This window comes from Mustela nigripes, chromosome 12 (assembly GCF_022355385.1).
Source record: "Mustela nigripes isolate SB6536 chromosome 12, MUSNIG.SB6536, whole genome shotgun sequence".
Taxonomy (NCBI): domain Eukaryota; kingdom Metazoa; phylum Chordata; class Mammalia; order Carnivora; family Mustelidae; genus Mustela; species Mustela nigripes.
Window position 1 is genome coordinate 35,286,943 of NC_081568.1, and position 13,925 is coordinate 35,300,867.

Sequence of the window (13,925 nt, forward strand, 5' to 3'; positions counted from 1 at the left end):
CAGTAAGCAGCACCTCTCCTTCCTGCCATTGTTTTTGGAGTGCTTTGCAGTAAGTAGACATTCTCTGGCAGGATGATGACAGAATCAAAATTAGATCGATGAAAGGGGAAAATTAGTGACTTTTGGTGACATCATTGATAACATAATTCCCAGATAAATATTGTAACTGAAAATGAATGAATTTGCCATATTGCTAAATAAAGTTAGAGTTTGAAGGGATACTTTTTAGTGGAAATATATGTTATAATTTACTTGGATGCAGGTAAACTATCATTTTAAATGACTGCCAAAATAAATGTTTCTCCTTACAGAACGGTTCTAATTTTCTCAAGAACAAAAGCTCCTATATCCGTAATAAATATAAATGCTTATTTAGCATATTGCCTTAACTAAGTATGGTCTATATATATGAGCAATAGAACAGAATGAAGGATAATATTTCTTTGTGATCCTGTGAATAGTCAACATTTTGTAATATAAATATCTGTGAACTTGTGGAGAAATAAAGATTTTAATGCACTGTTAGAATTTTATAAGGATCAAAACTGCAAATGCTTGGTGCTTATTAGTGATTTTATTGCCTGTATTATTGAGCGCAAACCATTTCATGCAAACTTTCTTATAAAAATTAACTGGAAAAAGTTAGATGAGAGTGAAGCTGATCAGAGTAACAGAAATTATTTATTAAAATATCCTGATTTTCATTCGGGAGGGTATGTGAAATGGTGAAAGCTGTGAAGTATGTAAGCCTGACGATTCACAGACCTGTACCCCTGGGGCAAATAATACATTATATGTTAATAAAAATAGTTAATAAAAAATCCTGATTTTAACACTTTTCTCTAAAAATGTCTAGCTGGCTAAGTAGAAAAACGCATGTGTTCAGAAGTTAGTCTATAGCTCTACCGTGAGCACTCACATACCACAAAGAGGTAAATTATTTTCAAATTAAATAAAGATGCTTTCAGGAATGCCCACTTTTATGGGCACTGTCTCTCTCGACACTGTGACCTATTGCCTATCTAAACTGTCAATATGAATTTCTGATATGTGTGTTATGTCTAATGATAATGTCCAAATACTACCTTTACTTCTCCTAACCTAATTTCAGAGCCTAATGCATCTGTCATCCTACTTCTGTAGAAGGAAAGAAAGATACAAAGTGCAGAAGAAAAGCTGACATAAGATTACATCAATCAAAAATCCTTACCTTTAATAAGAATGAAGGACTTGTTTATTTCCAAGTGATCCCAGCCCCATCTCGTTTGAGATCATTGATTCCTGCATCCCTCCCTACAACCTCTCTTCAAGAATATTCATTGTGTACTACGTACTGCGAATGTAATAGTGAATTAGACATGACCTCTCCATTTACAAATCTTAGCATCTTTAGAGCAACTGCAATAACAGAAGCAGTATTGTGATGGAGGAAATTCCTAGGGGGATGGGAGAACATACCCAGGTTACTCAGCCTAGGAGCACGAGAGGGTTAGGAGGTCACAGAAGATTTCTACAGAGAAGTGATGTCTAAACTCAGGTTATGACAACGGAGTAGAGGTAAGCAAGGAAAAGGGGCAGAGCACGGTAGGGGGGGGGAAGAGGATTTAGGTGTAGAAAATGAATGCATACACCTTCTCACATCAGAATCTTCTAGCATATCTTGGGAAGCTAACAGCAAGCCAATCTGATCTAACTTTACTATAGCAATTCTTCAAGTCTTTTAACTAGTGTAACTAATATAAGGTCTAATTTATATATTCTTATTGGAAAGCAGAGAAGCCTGTAAAATAAGTTGTTTATGAAGTAAAGCATCTAAGTTGGGTACTTCTAGGAAGGTTTTTCCTGAGTCTGTATTACAAACGTTTCCAGAAGTTTCTACAGAAACCATTAAAATGCACAAGTTTTCAGTTTTCAATATAAAACTAAAAATGAAAAGTTGATACATAATTTTTAAAAAAATCTTGTAGTAAAATTATTTGGTTTGTAATGTAGACTCATACTATTATATTTTTAGTTCTATTTTAGTGCTACCTAAAATTTTTATCATTGCTTTTTACCTGAAGATTCAAATTGTTTTGTCATCACTGGGGAAATCAGATTGAGCAGCTAATAAAAATAGAGATGATTAAATAAACCCAGAATACTTAGATGAGAGAGTTAGAGAGTAGAAATAGGGCTAGAGCTAACTGCTGGTTCTATGCTAATTAATAGGCAACCTATTATAGCATTTAGGATTTAGGATTGCAAATATATATCAGCCCACTAAAGTATAAATTATACACAAAAAAGATAGGAAATGGAAGAGAGTACCTATCCGATCTAGTCGGTCAATGGCAACCGTCTCGAAGGCTCGCCTCATCATTGGATATTCCTCCAGGACCTCGTTGAAGTTGTCCACAGAAAGTGAATAAAGACGACAGTATGTATCAGCTCGAACACTGGCAGTGCGGCGGCCCTTGGTCAGTAAGCAAATCTCTATCAAGCCAAGAGAGAAAGACTTGGTAATTTATTTTGGTAAATTACCAAAGACTTTGGTAATTTACTTTCAAAGACCACCAAGACCCACAATTGAAAAAAAAAAAAGTCTCATGGTGTCATCAACCAATGATTGGCAGCATTTCCTATTTTATCAGTAAATTCCTTCTGACAAAAATACCCAATTGACAATACTCAACCTTAAAATAATATTCATTGTTAAACAGTTAAATCTTTTAGTTCAAATGGAAAGCTGAAATGGAGTTACCTATCCTTCAGCCCTCATTCCAATCCACCTGAAATAACAATAAAAATGTAAAAAAGAGAATCGGAGGTCCACAACAGAGTCGAACACTGGAAGAAACTGTAATCAGGGCTCTTGGGTGGCTCAGTCATTAAGTGTCTGCCTTTGACTCAGGTCATGATCCCAGGTTCTTGGGATCAAGCCCCACATCAGGCTCCCTGCTCTGAGGGGAAGCCCGTTTCTCCTTCTCCACTCCCCCTGCTTGTATTCACACTCTCTCGTTGTGTTTCTCTCTGTCAAACAAATGAATAAATTCTTTTTTTTTTTTTAAGATTTTATTTATTTATTTGACAGAGAGAGAGAGATTGCAAGTAGGCAGAGAGGCAGGCAGAGAGAGAGAGGAGGAAGCAGGCTCCCTGGAAGGGAGCTGAAGGCAGAGGCTTTAACCCACTGAGCCACCCAGGCACCCAATAAATTCTTAAAAAAAAAAAAAGATAGTATAATCAGACAAGATTTTTATTAAGTTTGGAAGGCAAAAAGCAGATCACATGATATAGATAGAAACCAAAGTGAACCCACACACTGGCCTAGAAAGTCCTATGATCAGGAAAAACTGGACCAGGTTTTGGGGAATGCATTCAGGCATGCCTTACATAAAGGGAGATCTCATTGAACACTATATTCCAAATGCACAGAGAGGCTTTCTATTTCAATAATTTCTAAGAAAAATTCTTTTTGGAGAATTAGATTTCCAAAATTCAGTAAAGCAAACATTTGCAAATTTGGATTTCCTTAATTTCTAACTTAAATGAGTCTACAAGTGATAATTTTTTATTTCATTTCTCTAAATTTATTAATTAAACTCTATAAATTTTTATTTTTTAAAAAAATTAGAAATATTTTTAAGAAATTTAGTTTCAGGATAACCAGTTTGAAAAAAGAAATGGCAGAAGTATTTTTGAATACATAATTTCCTAACATAAGGAAATAATAGAAAAATTATTGAAAGAGGCCTAAATGCACACTCTTCTGAACTTTTTAAGTAACTTCATATTACCTACTTTTTATTATTTCTATACTGATGATTTAAAAAAAAAGATTTCTTCTTAATTGAGAGTTCATTTAAATGCAATCTGGTAAGAACAATAATACAGACGGTGGGTATTCTGGAAGTATTAAGAAGCACATTTGAACCAATCTGGGGAGATAGCATTTTAGGAAATGCCACTGAAGCAACCACTTATGTTGTTGTTCACGCTGGTAAACATGTAAATTTAATAAGTAATATTGTGGGGAGTTCACGTTTGTGTGCATGCATGCATCTGTGTGTAATAGTGTATGTAGAAAGATGAATCTATTTTATATTTAAACATAAAGCATATTATCACTTCATGAAATTTGCTGTCTACTCTACAGAATGTAATAAAAGAAGTATTTTTTAGCACTACCCCTCAATTAAATTCCTGTTGGTCACTAAAGTACAAATGCCATATCATGTAATTTATAATTGGGACATTATGGTGAGTAAACTGATAGGAAACCCATTACTGCTAAGTGTTGCTTTCAAATCTGTGCAACTTGTCATGTAGAATGGTTAGGTTATAAACCTCATGGAAAATAACCAGTGAGATGTAACAGAGATCTTAAAAAGTATACATAACCTTCAACCCAGAAATTTTACTGGACAATCTAACCCAAGGAATACTCTATAATTAGAGCAATGTTGGGAGATGGAGTGGAGAAGGGAATTGGGGGAAATCGAAGCGGGAGATAAACCATGAGAGACTGTGGACTCTGAGAAACAAACTGAGGGTTTGGAGGGGGGGGTGGGTTGGGTGAGCCTGGTGGTGGGTATTATGGAGGGCACGTATTGCATGGAGCACTGGGTGTGGTGCATAAACAATGAATGCTGGGACACTGAAAAGAAATGAAATAAAATGGGAGAAAAAAAGAACAATGTTTACATAGTGATACATATTTATTTAATCAGATCTGAAAATGTGAGTGTGCCCTAAATGTTTAACGAGTCAAGATACAAACGCGAACGAGTCAAGATACAAACGCGTACATGGCCACTAGATGACCTATGTGGCATTTATGAAAAGGGAAGCTTTTAAAGTCAGAGTGATAACCATGAATGGTCAGAAAGCTTGAGTGAGAAAAGGATACAAGATTGTAATTACAGTCAGATAAAAATGATCATAATGATAATAATAACATCTACCTATATGCCTTGCTCCAGATGAAAAACACTCCTTTATGCAGATGTGCATTTTTTCAATGTCTCTTTAAATAAATTATTTTTATTTTGTGATGTGCATAACTTATTTAAAAAACTAGTTATAAAATTAATATCTAAGTGCACAGAATAGGAAACAAAAAAAAAAGATATGAGGGAATGCAAACCTGTTAGTAGTGATTATGACAGTAGGAGATTTCCTCAACTTTACCTTCCATTCTTTTTCATATAGTTTTGTTTTGGCACTTATGTTTTTAATTTCCAAATGCTTTCCATTTTCCTATTTTATTGCTTTCTCATTATATCCTTTTCTTTCATTATAGATGTAATGTGCACTATCTCCTGATGGGTGTTAAGAGTTCTGAATACGAAAGACACAAGTATGCTACAACATGGACAGACCTCAGTGTGTTTCACAAACATAAGTGGAAGAAGCAAGACATGAGTCCACATGTTCTATGATTCCATATATATGAAGTATCCAGAGAAGGCAAATCTAGAGAGACAAATTATTGGTTGCTTGGGAGAGCGGGTGAGAAAGGAGATTCACAGTAAATGGATCCAAAAAATCTTACTGGGGTGATGAAAATGTTCTAAACTTGATTTATGGTGATGGCTTCAAAATTTAGTAAATTTAATAAAAAAATTAAATTATACACTTGACATGGGTGACATATATGTAAAATATATTGCAATAAAACTATGAAAGTGAAAAGAAAAACGGGCTTTTGTTTTTATATTTTATATATATTTTAGTGCCCTTCTGTTTTCTAAATTCTTTCTCTCCACTATCTCTGCCTCTGTGTCTGACCTTTCTTTGAATGTTTAATGGTTTCTTCAGGTAATCCATTGACATCCTTCCACATTTAAGGATGAAAAATCTGGTGATGTGGTATAATTTGTTGATTTGGAGTTTCTCTTTAGAGCAAAGGGATAGGCAATTTGTTCTCTTATTTCCTTAAATTCTGGAATGGGGAAGGCTTTACTCTAGGGTCACTAATAAGTCCTAGTTGTCTGCCTTCTTCACCTGCTTTCAAAGAAGAACCGCAGGAGAATAAAATGCCTGGTTACAGGCTGCTGGGCAATGTGGAGTGAGGGACAGATAACACTATGTATCACATGCAGGCGTGGGTAGAGCCTCTGTTTTCTCCCTCACTTTTCATTTGGCTCTCTGTAGTTGTAGGGTCTCAGCTGGGAGCCATTCTTGGGTTCTGCCAGGAGATCTGCTCCTGCCCTGGCCATAGTCTTTCATTGTAGATTCCAAGTTCCCTCTACTTTCCCTTCAAGTTTCATCAGTAACCAGCAGCATACTTAAAACAAATTTTTGGCCTAAACGACTGTAATTTTATGTTATCACAGTTCAGGAGGCAACACAAAATTCTTCAGCCATTAATTCTTGGCAATAATCTCATAGTGAGAAACAGAACAAACGAAGGTGTACTCACTAGTGGAGTGAAGGTATAATCACTGGTCAGTTGGAAAATCACTTTGAAGAGTCCCTCCTTGTAAAGCTCCAAAGTCTTTGTTTCTACCATGAATAACAAAACTAATACATGCCACAACTTAGCAATGAAAAGAGCAAACTTCTGATTGGAAAGGAGTCTTAGATTTCATGAAATGAATTTCTAGACTCAGTATGTGAGTGGAGCAGCTGCTTCTCCATGAATTAATTTTTGATTATTACTAAGTTATTTTGGAGATCTGCTTATTGAGGGAAGAGGGACTTGTGTCGGGTGTTACAGAGTTTTTGTGCATTTCCTCTGCATGTGTGTGTGTATGTGTGTGTGTATTTGGGTTTGGATTAAAAACATAAAGAAAAACCATTTTATTCATCTGTATCTCATACTATCTTTGAGGTTCCTAAGAAATTATGGATATATAGTTTGTCACTACTTTTATTTTCTTGTATTGCATTTTCTTTCTTTTTATTTTTTTAAAGATTTTATTTATTTATTTGTCAGAGAGAGAGTGAGTGAGAGCGAGCACAGGCAGACAGAGTGGAAGGAAGAGTCAGAGGGAGAAGCAGGCTCCCTGCGGAGCAAGGAGCCCGATGTAGGACTCGATCCCAGGACGCTGGGATCATGACCTGAGCCGAAGGCAGCTGCTTAACCAACTGAGCCACCCAGGCGTCCCTGTATTGCATTTTCTAACTGTTTCCTTAAAATTACTTATCTCACTCACTGGTTTGACATTTTAATGACAGCAATTATACAGTGACATTATTGTATCCTTCCTTCAGAGAAAATTATTTTAAAATGCTATGAGTACATCAATGATAATGGATGAAACCAAGGTCCACATTAAGTTCTATTCTTAAGTTTTCAACAGTGTAATATTGGTTTTCCTGAGAGGTATCTCCCCTTTGTAACAGAACTTGCCAAATGATTTATGTGCTTTCTCTAAGCAACACAACACATCTTTGTGGGTTTTGTGCAATATCTATAATGAAGAAAGTATCTAGACTGCTTGGTAATATTTTCTTCAACGTAGATGATATTGTTTCTCACCAGGTAGAAAGCTAACTTGCTTTTGGGTGGTCAGATGACTTCACACAAAAAGTAAAGTTCACAATGAAATAAAATTGAACTCCCAAAAAACAAACTAAGTGTATCTTACAGATGTAAGTTTTTTTAAAAAATAATATTATGGCACATTTTCTAGACCATGTTGATATTCCAATCTTCCTACTTCTCCTTGTTTATTTACTCTTCAAGAATTAAACTGGGAATTTCCCAGTGGTGCTATCATTGTTTTAAGAATTTCAGTGCAAATTTACTTGGAAGTAAGTCTCTTTAGGTGGATATAAATTTCTAAATTATAATCCAGAACACAAGTATTTGAGTACTTGACATATTAATTTTAATTTTCTATGATTCTCATTTTTTTTTCTTTTACAGGGTAAGTTATTTCACTTATTGAAGAGGAAAACTGACAGTAAAGCAACCTACCACAGGCACATTGGAAACTGTCTTCAGTTTAAACATTATAAAGAGTTATGTTCCAGGAGATTAAATTTGACTCACCACTGTATATACACGTGTATATATATATATACACACACACACACTTTTAATAAACCTTAGGGTATGAGATATATTCAACTACTCAGTGCTATTTTTGCAGACATCAGTTAACTTTATAAGCATTTCAGTGACATTACTGATACCTATACAAAGTCACTTTATAAATGGCATCAAGAATTTTGCAACTCAGAAATATTTCCATGACCCCTAGAACAGAGTTTGACATTGGAGTAACACAGGAACTTACCAGGAACTTATGACAGAAATTTGTACGGTAATATGTTTAACCTGAGTTTCTAGAATTTATAGGAACATTTGTACTTAGTTGCTCGTAGTAACCTAAGCAAGAAGCTGCTTCCTTTTTTTTTTTGTACCCCAAATCATGAAATAAAAGTGATTCTCCGCTGTGTATCAAAATACTAATTTCCTCTAAATTACTTAGGCTCCTAATCTAGTGTCTCATAGCATGTGCAAGAGGAAATAACACTTTTTTTGTTGTTGTTTTCTTTCTATATCTGTATTTGTAATCTTTCTATATTTATACTAGTGAACTAGGAAAATGTCACCTCTTACAGCATAGGAGGTGGTAACATCTGGCTTAAATCAATCTGCATATCAAGCTTGGCTGGTAGAAGCACTTGAGATGTCTGTCACATGGATTTGAATAGCAATCGAGGGAATTTGGAGTAGAATAGAACATTAAATAGATATAAATTTGTAGTATTGATGTATTTTGAAATATTTCATGGGGCATCTGGGTGGCTCAGTCAGTTAAGTGTCTGCCTTCAGCTCAGATCATGGTCTTGGGGTCCTGGGATGGAGCCCTACATTGAAGTCCCTGCTAAGCAGGGAACCTGCTTCTCCCTCTCCTTCTGTTGTCCCCCTGCTTGTGCTCTCTCTTCCTCTCTCTTTCTCTAAAAAACAGATAAAATCTTTTAATAATAGAAATATTTCACATCTTTAATAAGCTTCTGAAACAGACTGGATATAACATATTTCCAAATTCAGATATTACAAAAGAAGAGTTATGATAATCTAATAAAAATAGAATATCCAATTTTGCTTTATTTTCTAAGGATACAACTGATTATTTCAGTTCTCACAGACACTGTCACATTTGTACAACTATTAGCATCTCCTACCACTGGTTATGCGGTCATTTGTATCATCTAAAGTTACTGCTTTGCCAAAAAAATCTTAGGTCTCCCCCATATGTTTGGTCAATTCATCTCTCTTAAAGTAGAGCATTTAGGGTGATCACCTGTGGCTCTGAATATTGGCCTAGTAGTGGCATTTCAGACAGGTTAAGCATTGGCACAGCGGTTACAAGGATTAACTAAAATAGTGCTTACAGAGTGCCCGGCACAGCCTAGCACAGTGTGAGCCCTCCTGAAACACACGACCCTTCCTTTCCCCCTTAAGTTCCCTCTCTTCTTACTGTATTATTTTCCCTTGTGATTTTGACTCTACCTGCTGGAACAAAGGAAAATGTAATGTTTCATATACCAAGTAACTGTTCAAATTTGTGAAATATAATTATCATCTCCCAAACCTTCCTCCCTCTTGTAAACAATCTGTTCATCAACTAACCATCCCAATTCCTTAGACTTGGCTCAAGTGAGATGATTTCACACCCATGGGCACCCTTCTTAGTTATCTTTGTCTCTACTCTGCTTGATAATCGTGCATCTTAGACCCTATGGCACATTTACAGACTTGTTTACGCGATTATTTCTCTAAACTAACTAATAAGGTCTTTAATGAAAAGTACAACCATCACATTTATAATATCTAGGACTGACTGTGGATTTAGTCACATGATATCATTGTGGTTCAAGAAATGAAGAATGAGTGAATCAATGAATAAATGAAAAGTAGAAATGACTTACAGCAGTGTGCAAATACGTTTCATAAAACACAGCGCTCACACTTGAGTACAGCATTCCAAACAGCCGTATCTTTTTGAGGAGCTTTGGCCCCATCCACCAGAAGTTACATTACTCATATCTTTTATCTGGTTCCTATTGATTACAAACATGTTTGTGACATGATTGTTTCATTTTGTTGGATATACAGATGTTCCCATTAAGGTTTATAATTCCCACTTCTAAAACTCTCACCCCTTACCGTTCCTGATGACGGGTGTGTCTTTAAATTCTACTGTGACTTCTTCAACTGCCTAATGTCTGCATAAAATCTACTTTATACAATACTATTTATAAACTGTTATCTACTATATATTTATACTACTTGTCTTTCACAGTTAAAATACTTGATGGACTATCTTGGTAATTTTCAAAATATCTGCTGGGTAGAAAAAAAGCAATCACTGCCAGCCCCATGTTAGTCCATGTGACATATAGAAGATTAAAGGGGATCTGTTATGTGATTGGAACAAAAATCACATAAAAAATATCAAAGCTAAGAAGGGTAAGACCATACATTTCCTGATTTCTATCCATCATTAAAAATCCACCGGACCACTCCAAATCTTCCCTTTTGATTTTAAATCTACCAACACTCAACTCTTTAAAAGTTAATCAAACACCGTGAATTATGAATGCCTTTAAAAAGCAGCCAGCTTCTAAAAAATTCATCAAATGATTTTAGCTCTTAGCTACATCAACTGTGTTTTCTTGAAGTGATATCTTGACAGCTCTGTTTTCCTATGTGGTTTAATATGCTTACACAAAATGAAAAAGAAAAAGAAAAGTACAGCAGAAATAATAGTCTAAACAGAAAATATATTCACTAGATGTTTACGAGGCAAGTCTACTACAGCAAAAACAGTTATTTGTCTCCAAAGCTTCCCCCAGGTTCTCTTTCTGTCTCTTTCAGTCACCTATACACATACACGTGTGAGTGATAAAATAGGGATTTAAATAAACATTTTCTTGGTTTATTCAATGTAACAATGAATGGCTAACTGATTCATACTGGAATCTTCAGTGCAGTGCTTCCCACACTTTAATATACATAAGAATCCCCTGGACGTCTTGCTTAAAAGCATATTAGGATTTCATAAATAGGGAGGTGCTGACAATGCATTTTTCTAACAAGGTTTTAGGTGATATCAGTGATGAGCTTTTTTGGGTGGGGAGGAGAAGTCTTGTAGCTGTCAGACTTACAACTAAAACAGGGTTCCTTGTTTAAAAGAAATTGGAAAAAGAGGGCATAAAGGAATGGAATTTAAGGGACGGTATAAATTCAAGTCAACAAATGATTTTCTTATTGCACCTTGAAGGAAACTATGGGGTACATTAAAAAAAACAAAAACAAACAAAAACAAACAAACAAAAAAAAACCCTCAGAGTTTATAGTTCATTAGAAATCCAAACACAATATATAAACCAAGCTTGAGGATAATTCCCAATCTAAAATGTCTGCTAGGGACTTTAACCTGATAAAAATCTAAAAGTCCAGATAATACATTATCTGGCGGAATAGATTTCTGTGCACTTTTGGTGACAAGAGAAGGCTTAGTTAGGCTCTGAGAACAGTGTAGGAGTTGCACTGCCCAGGCCATGAGGATGCGGAAGACAGAAGAACGGATGGGAAGGAAGACGGAGTTGGAGCAGTGTCCTGCGCACAGGTTCAGAGGAGAGTCTGGGTTGGGGCTCCCACGGGAGTGTCGGAACAGCAGTCTCAGGATCATAGGAGTTTGAGCAGGCCGGGAGAACAGCACTCCGCAGGTAAGGGGTTTGGTCTTGACTGACAATATTATTGCAAGGCTTCTGAAGGAAGGGAGTTGTGTATAAAGTATGGTTTTAGGGAAGAATAAATGGAACATAGCTGAGGTGTTCCGTCTCTGGGTGTCCGGCCATACCTGGGAAAAACACTTAGCCTCTCTTTCTCCAGAAGGTAAACTTGTTCTCTTTCACATCTGCTGTGAGAGATCTACAGTTGGCTTGTAAAATGGATGGGGGGGAGAGGACTCCTAGCAGATAAAAAAGGTTTGTAAGGAAGTTTCACGATTACAGTTTGGGTATGAGGTGATGGGGATACGCCTCAAATAAAGCTGTAGCATCCAGAACAACAGTGACCTCTTTGAGGAATTACTGTAAATGAGGCTTCAAAAGAACTTGAAAGGTGATGAGGCAGCTGTGAACTAGATGTAAAGGCAAACCACTAGAGGGTGTCTGCTTAGAGTGAGAGAAGATAAAAGGACAAACCATAAGTGACTCTTAATCTCACAAAACAAACTGAGGGTTGCCGGGGGGAGGGGGTTTGGGAGAAGGGGGTGGGATTATGGACATTGGGGAGGGTATGTGATTTGGTGAGTGCTGTGAAGTGTGTAAACCTGGTGATTCACAGACCTGTACCCCTGGGGATAAAAATATATGTTTATAAAAAATTAAAAATTAAAATAAAATTAAAAAAAAAAAAAGGTTGTTTGGGGGAAAAGGCAAGCAAAACTTCGACATCCAGAGAAAAATCTCATTTCATGAAACTCTTTCTGACATGAAGCCAGGAGCTCTTTTTTGTAAAACTGATTAGAAGTAGTATTTGTGTCGTGCGTCCGAGTTGCTAAGACTTCATCACGTAACTGAGTATGTGTATTTTTACAGGTGCAGCCATGATTGATGCCTGCTTAAAAGACAGGCATCCCAAACCTGGTCAGCAGCCCACAGGATGGTCTGGCTGGAGAACTCTTACCGACGGGGATGCTTTATGTTGGATTGTGACTGACAAGCCTAATTATACCCTCTCATGGGGAGCCTGAAATTGAGGAATGAATAGGTACTTAAGTCAGGGATGGCCTAAGTTATGGAAATGGTGAATTTTCCTAAAATGGCTTCTGGGGTACTGGAATTGCTATGGATTCCCAAGGGCCATTCTCTCTTGCCACAGAGTCAGCCTCTGACTTTCCTGGGGTGGTTTTCTGTGCTTCCTTTCTTCCCGTGTTCCCTCACAATAGGCTCTACCACCTCAGCTAACCCGAGCTTGATTCAATGCCGCTCAGCCGAAAGTGCCTGACTCATCATACACTTCTCCATCTGGGACCTCTTTCGAGATATTCATTCCTGTCCATTTTGTTAAAAGCCTCTACCTTTTCTATTCTTACCCACTCTTGAGAGATTACGGTGAGTTCTTCAAGACCAGTACATGAGTAGTCACAGAGAAGCCTTGAAGTGAGTAGAAAACTAACTTCCTACCTACAGAGTTTCCATTTTCTACTTCTGAATACTCCAAGGTATCAGTAGAGAGGTCAGCTGGAAATCTCTTTTTGGGCAAAGTAACAGCAAAAATGTATGAAACAAACGAAGAAACCCTACTACCATCCCCTTACCCAGAAAACAGGCACACTCACAAATTAATCTTATCACATGTTAAGTATCTGTTGATATCTTCTCCCTCCAAGAAGCATCGCTCTATATGACAAGTAAGCAAATTCAAGATAATAATTACAATCATAAAAATGGTACTTAAATTCTGATTCAAAAAGTTTGTGTATAAGTTCAAGTATGTACTAATGATAAAAAATAATCCATATCAATAATCAGTTGGTTTAGTTACAGTAGCATGTATTAAGTGATAGGGGTAAAATGCATATGCATTAAATGAATAATAAGTAAAATATATTTTATAGAATGCTTTTGCTTATGTTATTCAGAATGAATTAAGTCTGGGAGAATGGCTAGTTTTAAAATGAGAGGATATAACAGGATTCCTATAGCCAAATCCAACCTTCACATTTTTGCTGCTTTTTGTATTATATTAAACATAGTTTTCATGTTTTTAAAGGTTTCCTTTTTTTTTTCTTTCTAAGATCTATTTATTTATTTATTTGACAGACAGAGATCACAAGTAGGCAAAGAGGCAGGCAGAGAGGGGAGGAAGCAGGCTCCCTGCTGAGCAGAGAGCCCGACGTGGGGCTTGATCCCAGGACCCTGGGATCATGACCTGAACTGAAGGCAGAGGCTTTAACTCACTGAGCCACCCA

At 36.5% G+C, this 13,925-nt stretch overlaps 1 protein-coding gene across 2 annotated transcripts in view; it reads right to left on the reverse strand.

The window, feature by feature from the left end:
* The window catches only part of HCN1 (hyperpolarization activated cyclic nucleotide gated potassium channel 1), a 394,861-nt gene that overhangs the window by 4,656 nt on the left and 376,280 nt on the right, over nucleotides 1-13,925 (reverse strand). For both annotated transcript variants that reach the window (XM_059417098.1, XM_059417097.1), the window contains one exon: nucleotides 2,311-2,475. In XM_059417098.1, the coding sequence (XP_059273081.1) occupies nucleotides 2,311-2,475 (165 nt within the window). The remainder of the gene's footprint in view (nucleotides 1-2,310; nucleotides 2,476-13,925) is intronic.